The following is a 24,211-nucleotide window of genomic DNA, read 5'->3' as shown; positions in this document are numbered from 1 at the left end:
AGGAACAGGACTTGGATTAGCCACAGCTTTTCATGCTGGTCATAGATGCATGTCTGCCACGCTCCACTGCTGGTTCCACCCACTGGTTAAACAGTACACAAATACAGCTATTCTTCGAAAGCTTCTCTACTAACTGTACACCATCTCAAGTTCAGACTTTTTTACTAGCACAGTGATATCTCCCTGTCAGGGGAGTACAGGACTCGTCCAGTGAAACACAGTTGGGGCAAGAAAAAATCCTCAGATCTCTTACCTATTTTTGTATCTTAATATTTACATTTTCACCCTTTCCACAGGTACATAATTTGAGTTCCCTTCCACTTTTCACCTTTCAAGTCCTCACATATTTCTCCTATTTCTTGCTTTGGCATCTGAAAAGAGCTGACTTTACAAGAGTCAGCATTAGGAGTGATCCCAATACACCATGCATTTCAGCAACCAGATGGTAAGCCAGGACTGCTTCCATGGTCTTTGCCATCAGCCAAGGTCTCAATCAGCAGCATTAACCTTTGGCAACATCCTCGAGTTAGGAGTTGTCCCTGTTCTCTTTCCACTCCTGCCTTACGCTAACTTTGGCTTCACTTTCCCTTCCTCCTAACAGGTTACAGCTGCTCATGGCCTTTTGTGTCATTGTCATCTAGCTATCGCTGTGAGAAGCTGCCGCTGGGCAGTGCTGAGCCATAACTTTAGACATTCACTTTAAAAGTTAAATCATCTTTGCTGCAGACGTCCCTCCTCACACTGCTTTATTTCATATTTTGTTGCAACTTGATGGAAACTTCACTCAATTTCAAAAATTTTATTTTGTTGCAGGTCTGTGTGCACACGTCAATAAAGTTAAACCTATGTCTGTCTGCTTCACCCCCAAAAAAAAAGTACGAACATGGATGATTTACAACAGCAGCAAAAGAACCAGCCAACAGTTACATGCACTACAATTATTCATGTATATACAAATATTCATATATCCTACATGCTCCCTTTCAATTATTGTTTTTGACTCACGTTACACTAACAGCTTTACACTCTGCCTATCTGCATAAAAGAAAAGACTATTTTGCAGCAACAGCATTTGCACCACTTCACAGATATAATGTTAGGACTTACCAGTGGACTTTTAAAAAACTCATACTTGGCATAATTTTTTCTAAAATACAGTTTGTTTTCCTCTTCCATTGCCCAGTTTGACTGGACTTCCATCACTAATTCGTGATCCTCTATAGCTCTTCCTGTAAAAAAACCAAACAAATTAAAAAAAAAAAACACACCAATATGTAACCTACATCTAAGAGCCTAAGAGTAGAAGGTGAAAACACAAAGGTCGGATAATAAAAATATTATTAAATTAAATGAATTTAAATGAATACAAAACATAAAACAAGCAGTTTGAACAAGTTCATTAATCAAGTCCGTGTTACACCAAGTTACTGTTCCACTTCAGTAGGGTCCAACTACTGAGGTAGGTCACACATGGGGGGTTTGTTTGGGTTTTTTGTTATTTTTTCCTTCTACAGAGGCAGCTGAGGGCTTTATTCCATTTCATGGCCAAACCCGTGTTCTCCCTGCAGAAGCCAGGCAGTTCCTGCTGTGTGCTGCATGGGGCAGCAGGAGCGTTTCAACCACTCACTCAGCCCATCTGGGGCATCAGGAACATCTTCTAAAGTTCCTTTCCCTAACACTTCTTTATCTAATGCATCATTTGTAAAGTGAAAGTTATCTGCAATATAGAAAAGCATTAATTTTTCTCTTCTCCCCAGGCCCCTACTATGTTCTGAGGCATTTCTAAAACTGCAAATGAACTTAGGGCATATCAGCTTTTCAATGTTTTTTGCACAACCCAAGAATACTGAGAATTATAGCAGTCATAGAACTAGCATATGTAAAAGGAATGGGAAAAGTAAACCATGGGAAAACAACAAAAAAAGAAAACAAAAAAACCCCAACCTCCAAGTTGAATCCTACTGTGTAGTTTGGCTTTGCAGTGGGTTGAGCGGAAGAAAAGGCAAAGAATTCAGTTATTTGTACCACAGCACTGGCATTCAGAATTGGTGTTCTCCCTGCTTGAGACTTTTTCTGCCACTCAGATTCTTCAGTGAATGTTTTGATTTTACAGCAAAATGAAATGCACTTATAGGAAAGACACAGAATTTAAGAACTCTCCTGTAGATGTGCTGTGCATATTTATGTGTTGCATACTCAGTAATGCAATAGAACTAGTCATAGTACAGGTAATTAAGCATAAACCCTGAAAGACTATGGATAAGTTCTGTACAAGACTACTTGTACTACCTTTTTTTTTAAATAAATTTCAGCAGCTTATGAAGTCATGTTACAAAAAAAAAAAAAGATGAACATGCTTCCAAAAGAGTATACAGTTTTAGTCGCTAATTGTACTTTGCTGTGGACTCAAACTAATGAGAATAAGATGGGATTTGAACAAAGTTGTAATTTTATTTAAATTATCATTGACACCTCCAAATTTAAATTACATTCCAACAATGAATTACAGGTTAAGAAAAGGTTTGAGATCTAAACTTCTGTCTCCCTGACAATTACAGGGTTTTAACATCCAATTCTGATCATGGTTTCAATGGGAAAAGGCAATTAAAAATATATTACAAAAGCCATGTAACTCACAATTTTCTGATCACATTTTCTCTACTTCATTGCATTATCATAAGGGATCTTATGATATACTTGACATAAATGTTGATGCTTTCATATAACTGCCTGTTAGAAATTTTTTTTTAAATCATAACAGGTAAAAGAATAGTATAGATTTTTTAAAAAAACTTAATTAAGCATAAGATTAAATTAAAATAAACAGTAAATTTTTGCAAGTGGTCCTGGCTAAATAAAGAACCTAATTTTCATGAAGTGTAGCATGCACAACCTTCTAAGAGATAAAAATTTGAAATCATTAAAGTCTCCTAAGAACTACAGGATCTTTTCATCAATCTCTTGCCACTTCTTTCACCAGTCACTTCTTTAATGCTGCCACACTGTCCAGTCTGGTGGATAACAGCCTTATTGTAGCCTGCAAATCTGTAAGCTTCTTTGGGAAGTTTCCAGCTAGCAAATTTACAGACAATATGCTCATGGAGCTGAATTTTAGCTCAGTAGGAAAATATCAAGTTCACAACAAGCAGAAGATTAAGCACTCTCATAATCTACAGATCAAGTAGGGCAAAGAGAAACTTCCATTGAATTTAACTCATTTTTTTACTGATTTTAACGTATTCTTGAGCCCATAAAGACAGAGATTAAAAATACTACACAAAACATACATTTTGTAACTAGATAAAATGAAGCAAACAAAAACATAAAGCAATTCAGAAAACAAAAAATACTCAAAAAATACTGAAAGAACAGTGAGCATTTTAAAATCTTGTACAGGCTGTTCTACTGCAGAACACATTCTTCAGATGCAAGGGTAAAGAGACACTAAAGATCTGAAGCTCTTACTCAAAACCAGAAGGTTTTTTTCCTTTCAGTTTTATAGAAAGGAAGTGCTCCTCTGGGATGACATTTAAAACTCTTCAATGTTTGGCATTGTGACATGTAAGAAAATACTATTTCCTCAAGACTTACTTCTTGGTACAAAAATAAGACATTCTGCATCACCCCAATGGGTAGGTAAGGATGCTGTTATTTATTTTTTTAAGTGTGACATCACAGAATATTTTATGATTGATTCAACTTACTTGAAGGAACTGAAACACATGAGTGCCTGCCAAAACACAGCCCTGTAATCAAATCCCTAAATATTGCCATGAAAAAGCTTTGGTTTAATTAGATCATTTTTTCTCTTCCAGATGGACTGGAGAGTTTCCACCTTCCTCTCTACCATCTTTTATCACTACTATGTCTAACATGAGGAGCACCTGCTACAGTCCAAAACAGCTTCTCCTTAACTACGGAAAGTAACTGTGACATATGAAAGAAGATATAATATTGAAGTGCCTGACAGAACATATTTCAAATAGCCTCCTCTTTAACCACCCAGCGAGAAACCAAATTTAAAGGAAATAAACAGAAAATCCATTGCTCTGTACTTTGTGAGCCTTCCCACAGGCTACCTAAAAGAACGCAGACAGTGAAATCAAAATGAGACTGAAACACAACAATGACGTGCCTGGCCAAGGCACCGTCACCTACTCAGAGAGGAACTCTGCAGTCTTTTGAGTTGCAGAAGCTGATGGAGAACTGTTTACAGTCAACACAAAAAAAAAATTCACTAGACAAGGAAAAATTCCAGGATGAAGACAGTACTTTCCTTGAAAAGGAGAAGAGCTATGGAAAACTGTTCTGTTTCCACAGCCTGCCCTGTACAGGGCAATTACAGTGGAAGTATGGGACTCCAACACCAAGGTACCTGGTGGTAGGGATGACATGGTGTCATCCAAATTTACTCATACCTCAGCTGCCTCCAGTAATCTTAGACCAGGTAAAAAATGTTCTATTTCTCTGAATTCAATAGCTTGGGACAAAAAGGACACATACCAGAAGCGCACAGTTCTGAAAGGTATTGCAATTTATAGTGCTGTTATAAATGTTGTACATCAGATATTCAAAACAGAGCCCAGAGTACTGCGAAACATCAGAGTTGGGTAGGAAGGCTGAGCATCCCTGGTGATGAGGCAGCAGCAGCAGGCTGTGCACAGCCTGGGCGCCCCACAGCCAGCAGATGGGGTGCACCAGCCAGCAGCCGGGGAAGCAGCGCAGGTGGAGGAACTATCTCACCTGCCCACTCGCCCCACGTCAGCACCACCTGGTCAGCGCTTGCCATGCAATGCAGTGAGGACACGGCCACACTCAGTGTGCAACAATATAGCTCCACACCAAAGGGCATACAGGTTTGTGAAAACAGGAACATGCAGACCATAGGTTTATGTTTTGGGTTTGGTGGGATTTTTTTTATTTTTTTTTTTAACCTTCATATGCAGATATCTCCACACAACAATGAAAGCACAGTCTGGTGATGTAATTAACGTCTGTCTTGATTAAAAGCAGAACGCTGTGCTCAGCTCACTAAGATTCATGCAATTATATCTAATTCAGGAGTATTCAGACAGCTGTTAGATATTAAAGAAAATGTTCACTAATTGATGAATGAATTATTAATCCCCATCATACTGGAATTTACACAGACACTCACAGTACTTCTCCTTTCTATACCCATTCATTTAACTTGAAAGCAGGAAAAGGCTGTCCAAATTTCCATGGATAAAACATACAACAGAATAATAAATAGCAGACAGTCCAAAACTAAATAATTTTAAAAATATTTGTTCGTGCTACTCTTCCAGTGCTGAAGAACAGACTTAATGCAAGTCAAGATCAATATGTTAAAACAAAACCAGATCTAACAGTCTCATAGAAATAAATCCTTTTTTTTTATTATTATGTTTAAAAGATATCTCAAGTTGATCCTTTCCTTGGCTAGTAATGTTGAATTGCATCCTCATAATCTAGGAAATAATTTTATTTTAAAAATGAACAATTCATCTTTTTCTGAAATTATGCCCAAAGCAGCTGAAGCAATCAGAAAACTGTACAGCAAATGCAGGTCTTCAGACTTGCTTGTCAGCAGTTTTGAGAATTTCAGAATGTTAGGAAAAGAAACTTCACTAATAATTTGATATTGAAATATTTCAAGAAATCCTTCAGATTGGAGAAAACACACTATTTGACAAAAAGTGTATCATGCAAATAAATAAAACTGGAGAAACAATGCCACTATTGTTCTGGCATGGTTTGTCAGAAGTGTCTTCTTCAATAGTTACTACACTACTTAAACATGAGCCACACTATAAAATATAGAAAACACATCTACTATTTATATAATAGTGTTGTCTAAAGCCATTTTTATACCTCCTTTTCTGTAGCAGTCAGTCATTTACAGCCTCGACCCAGATTTAACTCTGACCTTACTCTGAGCTGGAAGCATCTTACAACTGATACATTCAGTGCAAAAGGTTATAAATATCTTTGAAATGTTACAAAGCAAGAAAAATATTTCAAAAACGTTTGTGGCTGCCTTCATAGGATGAAGGAGCGGGAAAGGGCAGAAAACAGTTTTAGCTTTTGTAGTTCATCTTTAAAATATGGCTGTTAAACACAGTGTAGCCAGAGATGTACAGTCATGTTTATTTTACACAAATGCACCAGTCCAGACTTCCTAGATACATACACAGGGAGTTTAACAATAGCTTTTAGCCATATATAAATATTGGGTGGTGTGTGTGTTTGATTTTTTGTTAATGGTGTGTGGTGGGTTTGTTTTTTTTAAATTGTCAGTGCTGGAGTTAGCAGTTACCAGTGCAGTCTCTTCTAAGAATTACAGACTCCAAGTTTTCCATGTATTTAGAATGTGGGAAGGCCTCAAAACATCCTCCTTTTTAAGCCACACTTTGCACTACCAGCTGAAATTGCCCTTTAGGTCGCGGAAGAAGTACTCTAGTACAGTACCAAAGTTCAATAATAATGTGGAAACTTTGAGTGACATGAAATTAAAACCAGACTTCTTATGGCGTTTGTCTTCTAGTAGATTTTTCTGATATAATTCAAAACCAAGCACAATATAGTACTGAAACACAGTGCTGTAAAATGAAGTAAGATTGTCTGGTAAGAGTATCAGTTGAATGCTACAGCCTAGCAGTGGGCTTCTAAACTCATCCTTTGCTGAGTTAAGTCCTTCCTGTGTTCTGCACTGTTTACCTCTCTGCAAACATCTGCTTTCTTCCTATATTTAATTTGCCTTAATGTGGTTTTATACTGCAAAATTATGTCTATATACTACAAAAAAGGAACAGAGATCAGCCATTAAAATTCTAGTTGTAATCTGAAACCAAAGACTACACTACACCTTTTAAACTGTACAATAGAAAAAGAGGCTTTTTGCTACACTAAAGGAACACTGATGATGTGGAACGGATTCAGAGTGTTTAATTTCCAATGACTTGAAATACTAAGAATAAAGTCATTTCAACTGAGTTCACTGGTCCATAACTGGGAAGTTTAGAATGATGGTTTTGTTCAGATTTTTAAGTAGTCCTGCCCCAATGTTCAGAACAAATCTGGCCAACCGATTGTACTGAAGGAAAATACTGACAGCCTACTCTGGTGTTGTTTCTGAAGACTGAGTTGTATTGTCCAGATAGAATAGCACTGTGTAACTGATTTCTGTTCTTGATGTCAGAAATTTCTCTCCGGAGTGCTGGGAGCAACAAAGATTTTATTTGCAATGAAAATAGCCCAAGTCTTGCTAGAGATAAGCAGGAAATACCAGTAAAAGAGGAAAACCTGCCAACAAGAAGCAAGGAATAGAGAGGAAGAATTTGTAGTGAGAACTTTAATGGTCAGTATCTTCCAAATCACTCTTACAGTGCAAATAAAGCAGTGTGAAGCAAGTGTACTATGACAAAATGTACTTTATAGCTATGCCTTCCTTCAAAAAAAAGAGAAACAGAAGCAACAAACCCCCAAATGAACAAATTCACACAAGCCCTCCCAGCATTTTGGTTCCAAGCCTTTGTATTACAACCGCACTTCTATGTGAAAATGAAAACCAAACACCTTATTTACTGCCATACCATTGTATAGTATTAGTCTTACCTAAACCTGTGTGGGTAAGTTGTTCAAACAGAGTCCAGCTGTGGTCATCAATATAGTGGTTCTTCAGTATCAACAGCTGGCATACATCCCTGGCTGTTATATCACTTGGTACTTCCAAAGCTCTGCTACTATCATCTTCACTATACACTTTAATTACCTGCAATAAATAAAAAAGCTAGGATATCCGTAAGTTTAATCTTTGATTCATTTAGTCCAAATATGTTCCTCTTTCAGCTTCATGGCTGAGACAAGAACATATACACATAGAATGCAATACTAAAGACAGTCGTTTCTCCATAGTACAATGCTGTAAATGAGAACAAAACGTCTGCACAAAGCATATCCCACTTCTACATTTGGCTACTGGACATCCCTTCCCACAGGACACTAGAAAGATTGGTGCATTCACTTTATAAAAAAATTGAAATGGAGAGGTAAATAAATCCAGTGAAACTGTACGTCCTTATATAAGCTAAAGAAGAAACCACAGAGGATAAACAATGAAACTCAAGAACTCTATGACTGCAGAATTGTAGAAAGATTTTATAAAGTTAAGAGTTAGTTCAGGGAACAGCAATCAGATTTAAGATGCTCCCAATTCCACAGATGAAGAAACAGGACATGCTACAGAGCTGCTTCAAATTTTGACAAGCAAGGACTGAAACTATGAGTAAAAAAAAAGGCATATGTACACACATGCACAATCAAAAACATCATACATGGAAAAGAATTACCATCATATGAGGACCAGGAAAGTAAGTAAAATGATCTAGAAGCTGTACGTGCAAAAAGCTTATCACAAAGAAGACGATTGTTATGATGTTTCACCTCAGTAGTTTTTCCCAGTTTCATTATTCTATTAAGTATTTTGGGAACAGGGGGAGGCAATACAAACTCTCACAACTTATCCTTGTCATTTTCACTTTTAAATTTCAGTTAAAAAAATTAATTTTCAACATTTTTACACGGTTTAGAGTCCTGCAGAATGGGTGTCCATTAAGTTCTTAAAGAGGTGAAGCTAAACCTGCTTGCACTTTGTTTCAAATGAAGAGGCTGAGGAAGTATAATTGCATATTGACTGTTTGAAAGAAGGCATGACCATTGAGGTATTATTTTCTGTATTTTCTTTCTGAAGGGGAATGAATCAAATAATTGAGATGAATCAAATGAATTACTGAATTGGATAGAATTGATGCAAATCACCAGTGTCTTTGTAAGCTCTGCACAGTGACTAATCCCATTAAAGTCAACACAGAAGGAATTCTTTGTATAAAAGTAGACAATAATTTAATATTCCTCACAGCAATCAAGAAACTCAATACTCTGTTAATATCCTCTGTTTCTCATTTTTTAAAAGTAGAAAAGACAAAAAAGCGAAAAATACTAAGGCTTCTGACACGATCAGCTCCTATCTGTGGTACCGTATGTTGGAACATTAACACAGTTCCTAAAATAACAGATGTTTGAGATTTTATTATAAGCACAAAGAGACAGGTAAACATGAGCAGTAGATATAGAAGATTTGATGTAACATTAGTCTTCCCATTACTCAGAAACACATAAAGTGATCAAGTCCACAATACATCTTTTTTACCCTTTATATTTTCAAACAAGCATTTCCCCCAAAAAGCCACTCAATGTCATGAGATTGGAAAGTGAATACATGAATTTATCTTTAGGAATGGGATTTATTCCTCAGAATTTGCATTTTCCAGTAATGCGAAGTAACATTGAGCAACATTATTCCCACTCTACCAAAACAGCAAGAGTCTGAACATCCATCCCCAGAGCAGTGCCTGCTGTGTACTGTGCCAGCGGAAAAACTAAGAAACTCGCTGGCTAGCGACAGTCTGGCTACAAACGGCAAGGAGCACAGCTGGTAGGTTAAGCTACCCTGCCTATCCTGTCTGTGCCTTGGCACAGACATCCTCAAGACAAAGGGAGTCCAAGACGGTTTAAATTTATCTCAAAAATCCTCCCCTTGGTTTATTCAATTTATCCATATTCATCAGAATACACAACACATCTCATCTGAACGTTATGCACAAAACCTAAATGCTGTTGTAAACCCTTCATTAAACAAGTTATTACTTTAAAGACAAACAAGCACATTATTGTCAGTCAGTCCTTAATTGCTACCTTACTAAACACTTGTTCATTTCAAGCATCTAAAAACAATCAGCAATGTATCATTGCCCTAAATTCTTCCAGCAACTCCTTCTCTAGTTTGTGCCGAAGTTAGTAAGAAAGCGAGCAAGGAGCTACAGCTGTATCTCCTGCCACCTGCTTCTCTTCCACTAACAGCAAAAATCCAGAAAAATAATAATAATTAAAAAAAAATCATGTCAATTCACCCATATTTTCCAAACATCTGAACAAGGAAAAAGCACTTTAAAATGATGTAGGGATTAAAGCACACTGATGGCCTTATTCCTCTTCAAAAACCTGCTTTTCTCCATAGAACTACATATACAACAGTTCTGTTCTAGACTTTGGTCCTGTATATCAAATCAGAATGAAATCCATGATGATTTGCTCTAATATTTCAACTAATAAATTATGACAGATCAAGAGCTCCACACAAGGTTCAGCCACCCTTGCCATGACATCGATCTCCAGGATATGGCAAACATGAAACCCACACTGAAGTGGTGAAAATCTCTTTCTACTCATGAATCAACCACCTCAAAGCAGAATCATCCAGAAAAAACAGCGAGATCTTCAGAAAGCTGATCTGAAGTTTCCACAGGCCTAGGCTACAGCCCAGTACTTACATTTAATACAAAAGGCAGAAAGACCACATCGCTATTGAATTCAATGACTGATACTGCCAAAGCAGCCACGACTGATGGCTATGGCTGGTTTTGTAGGATGGCTGTGCTTGGGCAGCACTCCCACTGCTGAGCAAGTGAGACCCGTAGCAGTGCAGCCTGCTTGCAGCAGGGTCTTGTTCTGCACACACAACTTAAACTTACCTACTCATCACACAGAAATGATGTTTTGCGGTTGAGGATAAACTAGCATGCTGTATTTTAATTCCTGCAGTATTTACAAGGATTCAAATATGAAAATAAAAAAAGGTGTCTGGCAGGGTGCGCTGTGAATGGGATGGAGGGCTGTACAGGTGAGTACACAAAACAGCATCCCATCACCTTGAAACATATCCTACTCTGGGCAGCACTGAAGGTCAGGGCAGCTTCATTAGCCTCTCCAGTAAACCTATGTCAGGCTGAATCTAAAAGATTTTAAAGGGTGAATTGCCAGAAAAGAGACAGACAGTATAGAATGGGAAAAGAAAGGACAGAATTAGAGCAACTTTCCTAGTATTGGCCTAGTTGATCATTGTAGGTCCCTTCCGACTGAAATATTCTGTTCTATTTCTCAATACTCTTGCAATAAAGCCAGGGTGAGAATCCACAGCAGCACCCTGGTTAGGGACCCTGCCAGCACATATTAGCAACTACAGTTTTCTCCAGGTACTCGTCAGCTTAGGTGGTGTGCTCGTTTTACAGCAAGAACACGTACAGCCCACGCTGAGGTCCTTGATGGACGATTTCTACAGAAGTTCTTTTTAAAAGGGTTAAGAGTCACAGTGCAGATGACTACACTCTTATTGCTGAAGAAATAGAAAAAGACTTTTTAAAATGCTGAAGACAGCAACACAAGTCATGATAATGAGCTGCCTGCGGCCGTTCAGCTCAGGGAGTGGGAAGCCTTGGAGGTGGCCTTGGACTACAGGAGCACAGCTAGAACAAAACAAAACAACACAGCAAAAAAACAACCCGGGAAAAAAAACAAGTTTATATTCTCTGTGAGTATTCTCACTTGGCTTTCTCAGTATAGGGAAATAAATCCTGCACAAGACTAGGACAACAGATCCCCCAGCTCACAGCTATGACATGTGCTACCTTATAAAACACAAATGCTGTCCCCTTTTTCTCTTCCTTGCAAGGGATTCAGATACAGCAGGAGACAACAGACAGGCAGTCACCTAATAGACCCTTCTGAACTGTTAGAGTTTTAGTTTAATGAATTGAACATGATGGTGTAAATCTCATCAGTTAAAGTGACCTTTGAGGGTTTTTTTAATTAGAAAACGTTGGTTAGTCTGTACTTTCTGCTGTGTTTGAAGCAGTCTTTTGTAGGATTTGCTGGGAATGTATTTGTTCCAAGAGAACTGGATCAGATGAGAAAGGATAAATTCAACATCCCATTTTTTCCTTGGAAATATGTTGCAATAAATACTTCTTTTCCCAGAAGCAGTGGATGCTCCAAGAATTAAAGAGTGGCAGGATTATGGTTAAGATGCAGTTATACTGACCTCCTATAGAGATAAGGAAGCTTGAGTGACCACTTCTTTTTATCTACTAGCAATTATCATCATGCATTAGGCTGGCCAGTCATCTCCATTCTCTTCCATTTTTACCCCTGAAAACTCATCTGAGAAGCACCACATAAGAAAAGAGCTGATAATTATGAAAAAGCTGTCATTACAGTTTTTGTTACCGTACACTCTCAAGCTTTCTTCTAAAGCAAGCTATTTAACTTCCTTTGATTATACCGATTAGTGGACAGTTAGAAAAAGTTGCCTCCGCAGCGCTCAAATCTTCTTTCCTGACTAATTTGTAAATACAAGGAGATTTTAGTTCTTCCTAAGGCCAGAAAAAGAAATGTCTCAACAGCTTCCATTTAAGCTACTGGAAGTAAGAAATCAGCAGCTCCAAGGTCTTCTTATAAGAGGAAAACGCGAAGCTGATCATGACAAGCAATCAATCATTTTCATTGCCTATGAGAGCAGGCAAGGAGGTACAGCTTTCCTACGTGTCTTCTTTCCATTTTTCAACATACTAAAAATCAGCCAAGAGCCCAGAATTATGTGTAATGCATCTTTATCCCTCAAAAAAAATTTTGTAAGAAATGTTGCTTCAAAATAAAATATATTGTTTGTCTTTCACTAGTCATCTGAACTCAGAATGTAAAATCAATGTTGACAAATACAACCTACTATTTAACACAGAAAAGGAAAAAGGACACCCTAGGTTTTATACTACAAAATAACCTTAAAGAGCAAAAGTAATCAGAAATTGTTTAAAGGAATAAGTAAAAGAGCACATAAGGTAATCAGTGTGGGAGGAGGGAGGAGCAAGAGAAGGCTGGACTTTATTCCCCCGAGTCTTCTTCCACACTCAATCATCATCTCTATTACAACAACTAAATAAAGTGTTTCTTCATAGACTTTTAAGAGACGGTGTCCAAGTCTGGTTCTTCAGAATCTTCAAGCCATCTGTTTTGGAAGTTCCAATCTGCAGTAACAGCGCAAACATATGGGAAGACCATACACTGCACTGGGGAATTTCAAATTTCAAACTAAGTCCTAACATGTGAAAAAAAGCCAGGTATATCCGGCAGAAAAAGAACCACTCAGCACATGGAGTCCATATTTAGGTACCTACATCACAGTGACCTGACATTTACATGATTCTTAATGCTCCTGTACAGACATTAAGACATTTGGATGATCAGCACCTTTAAAAAAAAAAAATAATCAGGTCACTTGTATTTATAAAGATATAAGCACCTAACTTTATCTTACCACTTCTACAATTATTTTTCCCCCATGAATAAAACATTGCACATTTTGTACTTACATTACAATTTCAGTCACATTTATATTAAATGCACAGTTATTGTATGCAAAACCAGGCATTAAAAAGCCTTTCGCTCCAGGGTGCCATACCTCCCCTGAGATCCTGCCTGATACCATGCTAACCTCTGTTTTTACTGTTAACTAGCAGGCTATTCACCTGAAGCATTTGTTCTCCAACTTCCAGCCTTGCCCCCTGCTAGACAAAGTTTTTTGCTTATTGATATTGGCAGAGGGTAGGGGAATTTGGAGTGTATTTGAACTACAACAGAAGCACTTAGAAATTTCTAACATTTTGAACTATTTTAAAACTGCTAGCAATAGTCTGTCCTGGTTTTAGAGAGAATCAGCAAAATTCCACATTCATAAAAATATTTAAGGGTAGGATAACTCACAACTAGTTAAAAAGAAAAGTATGTGAATGAAGTTTACTGTTTTCATTATCAGGTGTGAATGCAAGACTTTCCTTTTTAAATACCCCAGCCTACAGTTAAAAGGCCAGCCTCCAATATTTCCTCCAAAGGGAAGATTTCCAGGACAAACAGATTCTCACAGTTTGCAAAAATCTAATTCTGTCATAAAATTAAAAAAAAAAAAAAAAGGTGCACACAATGATAAACACCATGATAGCTGCTCATTGTAAAGCAACTATTTTCTCAATTGCCACAAAGGAGTCTTCCAAAATTTGTCCTGTACATGTCCCTGTGAGGAATGAACAGAGAGAACTGAAGCACAGACACAAAACAGAGGACTTGTTAATATTTTAGGTACCCAAATCCAAAATGGTGCTCACTAAGCCTGTGAACCTCTCTTCTGATGAGGGTTCACAAGGTACCACATGATTTCTGCGCAGACTTGTCAACGTGTGTAGTGAGGCAGGTATGAATTGCCACCCAGTGATTAGGGACAATTAGCTGGAAGCCTGTCCATAGGAGAAGAGGGCAAACCTGAGTTCCAGCACATAATCCAAAACACAAATTTATGTAAAATACAGTTCCCAGCGAATTCTGACTTCTTATTTGGAACACAGGATAGCTTCAAGAGGCAGAAGCAACACTGCTCCCATGCAGAAAAATATACAGGATATACATACAGTAGCTTAGGTGACATGAGCATTAGACTTAAAATTTCTGTAATGCATAGACTCCATGTATTCCTATCGATTTCAGGAAGGGAAATTTTAAGATCCTGTTGCCAGCAACATTTTCTGTTCTGTAGATCCAACATTCTAGAATACCTTGCTTTCTTCTCAAGGTACAAAATAGAAAATTATAAAAAACAGCCAAAATAGGCAGATTGGACACTTTAGAAATCACACAAAATGAAACATAACTATAATCTTCTTCAATGGACCATCAGGGGTATTAAGGAAAAGTTAAGCACCTTGTACAGCTTATGAAGCCATATATTGAAGACTTGGGAGATCAGTTTAAAGAAGGTAAGCCAAGTCACTGATTACAAGGATAGCAAACGTTAAAGAACAAAGTAGTTGCCTGAAGCTGGAGGAGCTGTTCTTCCACGTGACCAAAAGAGAACTTTGTATACACTTACCTATTATTGATAGATTGAGGTATGGCCCCACAAGCACTAAAAGATATAAAACCACGAATAATCCATTATGTCTGCCTTGCAATGAAGCCAAAGTGCCGAGAAACGAAGAGCAAAGTCTAGGAAAATTGCCTACCTTTCCTACCACCACCTAGAAAAATCTCATACTGTTTCCAAAATCTAACCTTTTTTAAAATGACATTTCAAAGAGCAAAAATGTCAAATTTCCAGCCTGTATTGAAATATAAGACCACTGACAAGCTTAATTTCTCCAGCAGTTCATTAATTTGTAGCCACAAAACACAACGAATTTTTTAGACCTAAATATTCTGCTATAAGGTGTTAAAAAAATATTTACTTTCACACTAACAGTATGTGCACATTATCAAAAACAATATCTATTCATTTTCTGTAGTAGTCTTCTGATAGTTTACTATGGCACTATGTCAGCTGTCTATATCATATAGCACATACAGTCACTACCCTCCTCCAGACTCTTTGTACAGACTGTGCCCTACCTAATCCAGCACCAGACTGACCATCCCATGAATGAAAAAAAATCCCTCCAAAAAAAAGTGGAACTAAATAGCAATGTGAAGAAGTAACAAAAAATATTTGAGATTACCTATGGGCAAAAAAGGTCCAACTCTTAGTTTAAAAATAAATATTTGCCATCTGACTTTGGGTAAGTCAGTATTAGTACCTCAGTTTCCTTTTTGTAAAATGGGGCAGGGGAACGGAAATCTGTTTCTGTACAGCAGGGTAACAGATTGAACTCATTAAGATTTGTAAAGCAATTAGACTTCCTCATATGACTGCTGCTTTAGATGTGTAAATATGTTGTATTATAAAAAGGGAGGTTAAATTATGCACATCTCCAAATTATAATAAGCTATCTGCAAAAATATACCAGCAAAGTTCTTTCAAACAAATGGTATGACAATCACATTATGATATTAGAAAAAATGGCAGAATGAGGACAATGCTGACATGCAATCATCTCAAAGACAACGTCAGTAAAACTGAAGAGAAACAAGGTTTTAAAGACAATAGGAAAGTTAAAATATAAATATAATTATTTAATCCTGAATTTGATCATTCACTTTTTCAATATTGGTCAACAGAAGCAAAATATAAATAGCAATAAAATAGTTATGGAATATTTCATTTCTCTGTATAAAACTGAACAAAAGGCAAGGTCTAGAGAAAGCAACTTCCACGCTTTGGACAATTAACTCATAGTACAATGACTTTTAGAGCAGAAAATGAGATTATTGTTAACTATACTATAGCTGTAATTATATGATACTTTGCCCAAAAGGTTACTATAATTAGAGAATTAAAGAACAGCTACATCATGAAGTTCAACATGTTTTAAGTAAGAACTGCAGTAATAAATACCATGTAGATCAAACATAGAAAGTGACAGATTTATCACCATGTGTAAGGACAGAAAATAAAATTGTCTCAACATCACTGTTTCGTGACCGCCATTTTCCTGTTGATCTACTTTGTGACCACAACATCCTGTTGTTGTTGTGAAAGAGCCTCCGACGGGACGGCTGCCGCCGGAGACACGCGGGCCGGCAGAACCGGGGCTGGGGAGCCAGCACGGTAACACCTGGGCGCGCGGGCAAAAATGGTGCGAACTAAACTGTTTCAGAGAACTGGGCGGTTTTTCGGGGAAATGGTGTGGACTGAAACCTATAACTGCTGGGGCTCCGCTCACTCTGGTGCTTGGCAGCTCGGAGGACTCCACGGGCTTCACCAACTCCACCTGCTCCACCCACTCACCTCCACAGAGTCTGGGACTTGGACAACCACGCCGAGACAAAACATCACTGGAGTCCTATTGGTGGGTGTGAATAGATGCGCCTCTCAAGTTCTCTTGCTTAGGGATTCTGACTTTCTCTTTCTCTTCCTCTCTGTCCTATCGCAAGTATCAGTTGTTGTAGAGAATAAAACTTGTAAGGTTGTATGGCATCTGGCCTCGTTTGTGCCTTATCTCGCTCTTGGGATTGTTTAAGAACCGTCCCTGATACGGACTTCCGATATCAGATCAGGACACACCATCAACAGCCATTACCACAATAAAGAACCAAATCAGGAGTAAGAAATGCAAAGGGAACTACAGAAGTAAAAATCACACTAAAGTCCTTAAATAGGATGCACGTTATTTATATGCACAATATTATAAGGAAAGGTGGGGGTGGGTGGGACATTTTATTTAAATAGAGAGTCTCAAATTATTCAGCCTTACCAGAGATATTTTTCAGATTACAGAGATTCTAAACAAAAGCAGCTAAAAAGGCATTTCAAGTACAACTGGTAAGATGTGTATGAATAACTAGAAAACTGTGAGGAAATTTAAACATCAGCAGCAAAAATTTCAAATAATACAACTCCATGGAATAGCAGAAATGAAAGAAAATTAGCAGATTTTCCAAATGATTAAACAGTCAAAAGATCACTTATACAAGATAAACACACTGCAGAGCAGCTAAATGATTTACTTGCATTAATTATTCACAATGGATATGTAAGAACATGTTCACAGATCTACTCTTTACAGGTGAAATAAAATTGCCAGTGTAAACACTGGGGACACTGGAAATGAAAAGGCAAAAAACAAATATATATATATATATATATATATATATATATATTAAAAAAAAAACACCTTTAACTAAACAAGGTTATACAGTCTAAAATTTAAAGAAATTAAATGCCAAACCTCAGTCTGTCCTAACATCAATAGAAATAGAGACTTAGGTTCCATCTATTACTTCATCTGATGTGCATAGGGTATAAACCTCTTTTCAGTCCTGAGAAAGAGGCAAAGCACAAAAAAGGAGAAAGGGCTAATGTGGCAGATTATTATTGGGGTGTAGCATTGTGAATTTGTGAGCCCCCATTGCCAGGCAGATAGGTAAGAATCTACTAATATTACCTGTATCTGTCTCTTCCTAGAAGAAAATCCATTCTTAAATTTATGAAAACTTTTCCTCATCTTGTTCACAGCAGTCACTAGAATGGTTTAAAGTAATCATCATACTTCTGAAAAATCTCAGTGGGGTAATGCAGTTCACATTGATCTGGATCAATAACTTTTCCCAAGTCCTTTGAAAGAGGAGCTATTATGAAGATTAAACAGTTACAGAGTGAGAGACTGCAAAATAAAGATACACTAAAAATGAACTGTTCATTTTTAGAACAGCTGGCTATAGTCAAGTAATTTCTGACTCTTATTCATACTAACCTTAAATCAGAGTGGAGAGCCATCATAGAAATAAGTCTTAGTTATTTTTCATTACACTATTGAGTAATGTTAAATGTGTACATTAACATCTAAGACAAAGCTACACAACAAACCTCTTGGCCCTGGGAAAAGGTAAAAGTTTCCCTATTCCTGTCTTCTATGTACCACTTACAGACAGACATCTAATCAAATGTAGGTCACTTCTCGGCCTCAGTGCACAGTACACACGGCTCCCCACTTAAACCTAAAGCTGGTACACAGACATGTAGATCTCTATTAGGAAGACAGGAGAGTTTTACATCTCCATATCCACTATTAAATGAACAAATAGATAGATAGATAGACAGACAGACAGGTAGGTAAGATAGATAGACAGACAGACAGGTAGGTAATGATGACAATCCAGTGAAACTTGGGTAAAATTCTTTAACCGAGGGAAGTAATTGTAAAACTCAGTGGTAATCCAATTTCCAAACATATTTGTATGCAAGCTATTCTCCCTTCCAACCACGCACCACCACCCCTTAGTGTCAGAATCACCATGCTCTTTCATATAGTTGGGTATGTCCAACCAACACTACCCACAGTACAAAGCTTAAGTTATTTAAGCTAAATGTACATGTTTTATGACCCACTATCTTCACTCGGAGCTTGGCGTTTCTCATGAAAACCATAGAAAAATGCTGAAATAACTAGCAAGGTACAAAACTCATCTTGGTAGTGACTAAGACTTTCATATTTTTCTCCCAAACCAAGTCCTTTATGAAAAAAGTTCAAAAGCCTTATTGTTCAATTTAAAGAGATCAATATTCAGACTGGACTTGATTATTGCATTAAGATTAATAATAGTGTACTTTTATGTGAATTTATCTTCATTAAAAGTTAATATAGTGGAAATAAAAAGCTTATTAACCCTCTTAGTAAACTTATGGTATTTAGCATCTTCAGTCCTTTGCTTCCACACTGCCTGCTAAGTCTTAACTTTACACAGATTTTATATGTTTACTAATAATACACAGCTTTACACTTTACTATATACAATAGCAACATTTAGAATGTGCTTACCGTATACTGATGCAAAAACATCCAGTCAGACTAACTACACTTAGAAAGAGGAAGGGGATGAAAAATCATACTAGACTATTCAAAGAATATGACTTGAAGGAGGAACTTCATTATTTCTTATTAAAAAGAAAAAAAAATTGTGAAATAGAAATGAACAGAAAATGAAAAAAGTTCCCAGTGCACCAGTGTTCTTTATCTAAATATCCAAATTAGCAATATGGTAGAAATTATCCACATACTACTGTACATTCCAAGAAAGTTATGTATGAAGACTGGGGGAGAAAGAAATTTAAATACAAAGCCACTAAAATACACTTCTGGTTTTTTGCTTTCTGCGTACAACAAAGTGCAGGGCAGAACATTATCAGCCTCAAGTCTGAATAGCTTGTCCCTATTTATGTCAAAGCACTAACATTATTTAAATGAGGCTTTCTGCATTTAATAGCACGGTTTGTCCAACATATCCTTTGCTTGTCAGAGATAAATAGAATGCTGTGTTCCAGCACCAGAGAAAGCAAATCTGTTACTGTCACATTCTGGCTGCACTCTATGTTTCTGAAGAGATACCACCTATAAAAAGAAGTACCTATTGTTTCTACCAGGTTTTTCACACTGTGTTGTTGGTTTCTCAGAGAGCAGATCTCTTGATGAAGCTGAAAAACACCAAGTCTCTGAATGACACCATTAAGAGACCCATTCCTTTCCCATTTCCTCTGCAGCAGTCCTAAAATATTTTTTTAATAAAAAAAAAAAATATTTTTTTTCTTAAAACGTTCTTTCACTTTTACAATTTCATACAGAAGTTGTGGCTTGAACAACAACACAGCTTCTGAGTGAAGAATGCCTTTGTCATCACATCCATATTGCCATGGAGGTCACTAGAGGAGAAAGAAATGTAGACTCTGTAAGGCTAAGTGAAGTTTAGTTTTTTAGCTAAAGAACATAGAGTTTGGAAATTTTCTCAGAATTTCTGAAGTGATGCAAGGAATGTTCAGAGCAAATATGACAAAGGCTATGTAGGTTAGCCCACTATAATAAATAGTTGTTTTGTTTTATAATGCTGAAGCACTTTGCCATTTGATATAAGACCAAAAACACTGCTTTGCTGGATCAGGCTACAACATACTTCCAGCCCACCACTGTCTCTGGGTATCTGTTTCTAGTCACTGATGGTATATAACAGTAAGATTTAACTGCTGTAACATAGCTGTTTTGACAGAACATTTTGTCCCTCAGCACTTTTCAACTTGTCTTTCATTTTATTCACATCATTATTCTCTCTGGCCAAAGCATAATATTCAAATAAAGAGTAAATCCTGCAATAAAGCTATTAAGTCTACTCAAAACATGCAAAACCTTCAACTGTACAAAGTCACTTGATCACAGATTTGTCAGCATATTTTGCTGATACATCCAAACCACTACAGGAACAGAAAAGAAAGACCAGGAGCACCTGGACATGGAAATCAGGCCCTGTAATTGTCAGCAAAAATGTGATGCTCATCTAATGCAGGAGACACTCACTGAAACAAGTGAACAAAGTGGAACAGAAAGACTATGTTAAGTGGATGATGTAATAATAAGGAGAGACTAGTAATTACAAAAACAAAGTGTATTTTGACAAAATTTACCTCTAATCATTTGTTCTGAAATGAAAATGAGGTACGTAGACTGAACAGCCTTCAGTCATACAGGAAAACCGGGAAGTCAGTAGCACATTTCTCATCTCTGCCCATGCTGCAATACCCTACATTCAGAGGTCTCCTGGGTTTCTTGGCTGCTGTTTCTCTTCCACACACACAAGCCATGTTCATATCGCTATAAATGTATGTATTTTATTTGTGTTATGGTCATCCTAAAAGTCTTGTCAAACAGGGTACCAAAAGGATGGTGTCAGACACCAATCCAACAAGTTACAATTAATAAGACCAAAGGAAAAACACTGAGGGCTTGCATACACAGCTGGAGGATAATCTGATGAGCTAGTAAGTCTGGCTGCCAAGCTGATACAAGACAAGCAGAGGGCTCCAGTTCCTGTTCAGTCTAGATACCATCTAGTTGCTGTCTGCAGAGTTATGGCTTTCTCATATTCTCACTACCTTCTCCAGCTGCAGTTGTGCAGCAGCTTTTTTCCCCCTTCTGAAAAATATGTTATCACAGAGGCACTACCACTGTCGCTGATGGGCTCAGCCTTGGCCAACAGTGGGTCCGTCTTGGAACCAGCTGGCATCGGCTGTGTCAGACATAGTGGAAGCTTCTAACAGCTTCTCACAGAAGCCACCCCTGCAGCCCCCTGCTACCAAAACCTGGCCACATAAATCCAATACATGATCATACAGTCATAACTTCTTTTTTAGGTTCTTAAAGGCAGCTGATGTTTTGTTGGGTTGGTTCTGCCTCTGTTCCTGACCCACAGGCAGAAAAACAAGGAGTGGTGGAGCACAGGGCATGGCCAGTACCCATAGCAACAGCATGAAAATAAGGGAGAAAGCAATCTTAACTATAAATAATTCCTTGGTGCAAGGTGATGAATTTTCTTTGTTTCATTAGTATGTCTTCAATTTATCAGAAGTAAATCAAATCTTCTAATTTTTCAAGTACTTGCTTATGTATTGTAACACATTGAAAGTACCACAGAGAAGACATAAGTAAGGGAAATTTGATTTTTCTCATAGGACTGACACCAACACCTGTGTGCTGTTTGTTGAGTTTCTCCCTTTATATACAGTAATGTACCATAATCAGTACAGGGTTTACTACCAGCAGAAATAACTATTCAGCAATTGTTCTTGATATACTTCAAGGCTAGATAACACAGTCTGAAGGTCAAGTTGTGACTTCTTGAAGCCTAATTTATTCAAGAGGAGACTAAAGTACTAGAGCTAGAAAATGGCCAAGCACTTTCTTCAATTGATGAAAAAGCTGGGTGGTTTTTTTTTTTCTAAAGGGTTTCTGCCAACAGAAAAGGATTATGAGCAGAGTAGGGCACTAAACACTGCCAATTACCTTGGTTACTGTATGAAGAATGTTAGATGTTCAAAGAAGGCAAGAAGAAACTGAAAAACATATCAAAGATTTGTTCAAGAACCAAAGACAGAGAGGAGACAGTGTGCGATGTTAATTGTGCCACTAAACCTTGTCAAACTATACAGAGACAAGTAATGGCCAACTATATTAAACCACTGAGATTTAAAAGACTTTTTAAAAAGCTCTGTGCATTTATGACTTACCCTCTCATACACACACACATCCTGACCTACCTTTCATGGCAACTATGCAGTGTAGTGTTATACATTTTACATTCTAACATTGTTGATGATTCTGCATGCAAAATATTCTGTAGAATTTGATTGCTTGTAGAAACTGGAATGTCACAGGACAGAAAAAAAAAAAAAATTCTCCCTCTCCACCCAGTAGCTGGACCATAGGGATCACTAAAGTTAATCCCATTTTGATTTCATTTATACATGTGGGATCATTTGTGTACAAAATAAAAATGGTAAGAACCTTTACTGGTTTCATGTTATTCAAAGCAGGAAATATGACTGGCTTACTGGTATATGACTGCCATACCAGAATCCATTTTTAGATGCCTGCTTGAGTATAATGAGTACATATTCAAAGCAAAAACGAGAACCTTTCTCAAATATAGTATCAGATCTAGATTTATTCGGCCAACATCATCAGGGAAGGGAAAAGTCCTGCAATACCTTCCCCCAAGGAGGCCCTCTCAGTAGCTCTGTCCTAAACAGCCCCTGGACCTAACCAGACCACTTCCATGATGACAAAAATGCTAGTCGGCCACCCTGCTTCTTCTCTATCATCCACAAACTGAACCTTTAGCATCACATCAGCCTCTACCATGAGTAGGTAACTTAATATCTGCAACTACAGTACAACTGATGACTGAATTCTAGGCAGTTCATGACTCCTTTCATAACTAAGATGAAAGTTCTGTTCTCCCTCAAACAAGTATGCGAGGTAGATACTTGTAAAACTAGTTTCACAAAGCTTTTGTGTGATCAAGATGAAGCAAGAATTCCAGATCTCCCCAAACAAAAAAGCTATCTTAGCATGTGTCAGATACACAAAGGCGACAAGACCTTTCCTTGAGCTTACATACAAGCTCGGCCTTCTGGCAATTTTAAACATAAACTTCTTTCAACAAACACACTACCAGTTGCCTCAATTCAGTTTGCACCTCTGCCCATTCATATATATATATCTCCGCTTCAACCTTCCCTAACTCTTGTTCTGGCTCAAAACCTTTACTATTTGTACCAAACTCTGCAGATCCAGTTAGCAGCATGTCCTGATGCTTTAGCCTGTTAATTTATCTCTAAGATCTAATTCTACCCTGAATTTCCAGTCAGGTTCATCTTACTCTTTTCAGACACCCCTCAATGTCATGAAACCAAATATTCCATTGGAAATAAGACCTTACAGTGATTCAGTACTTCACCTCAACCACCGTGGGTTTTCTGACCACTGTTCCTAAAGTCTTTAAACCATATTCAAGTCCATCTCCCACTTAAATCTCTCATCTGTCTTCAAATTTTTGCAGAACATTACCCCTTCTGTTATTTTATTATTATATTATTTAATTATTTTATTACAAAAGACAAAAAGGGCATGGGTGTTGTTTATGCATCTTTAAATGAGTATTTTTCAAACTGTCTTTAGGAAGAGATGTTTCATACATGAATGCTTTGTCTGCCTCCAGTTATTTTATAAAAAGTATCCATTTAATGACACAATTATCATGTCACTTGAAGTGCCTTATGTAAAATTCCTGTATTAGCACATTGGCCTTTCATCTCAGGGAACCCAAATGCAAAACTGAAAAATTACTTTCATGCTCTTAGCCTTGCAGACAGACATTACCAATTCTCAGTACAATTTGGCTTAAGTGACTATTTTTCCTTGGGGGAGGGGCGAATGTTGCTTAAAGCAGTGTGTCATTTCAGGCCAGAAAAACAAATGGAATAAAAATGCAACAGAATCTTTATGTTTGCACTCTTATATCAGTCCTAGATTTAAGCAATCTAAATCACATCCTCACTTTCTAATCAATATTT

At 37.4% G+C, this 24,211-nt stretch overlaps 1 protein-coding gene and 1 long non-coding RNA gene across 3 annotated transcripts in view; one reads left to right on the top strand and one right to left on the bottom strand.

The window, feature by feature from the left end:
- The window catches only part of GRB14 (growth factor receptor bound protein 14), a 63,252-nt gene that overhangs the window by 22,797 nt on the left and 16,244 nt on the right, over nt 1-24,211 (bottom strand). For both annotated transcript variants that reach the window (XM_080399099.1, XM_080399100.1), the window contains exons 3-4: nt 7,618-7,774; nt 1,108-1,229 (exon numbers count right to left, since the gene is read on the bottom strand). In XM_080399099.1, coding sequence (XP_080255225.1) covers nt 1,108-1,229; nt 7,618-7,774 — 279 coding nt within the window. The remainder of the gene's footprint in view (nt 1-1,107; nt 1,230-7,617; nt 7,775-24,211) is intronic.
- LOC308068447 overlaps nt 7,704-24,211 on the top strand; it is a 29,192-nt gene continuing 12,684 nt past the window's right edge. The window contains exon 1 of the long non-coding RNA XR_013929965.1: nt 7,704-16,664. This is a non-coding gene — a long non-coding RNA (uncharacterized lncRNA). The remainder of the gene's footprint in view (nt 16,665-24,211) is intronic.

Source organism: Falco punctatus (assembly GCF_963210335.1).
Source record: "Falco punctatus genome assembly, chromosome: 8".
Classification (NCBI taxonomy): Eukaryota; Metazoa; Chordata; class Aves; order Falconiformes; family Falconidae; genus Falco; species Falco punctatus.
This window is presented reverse-complemented; position numbering and strand designations above follow the sequence as displayed.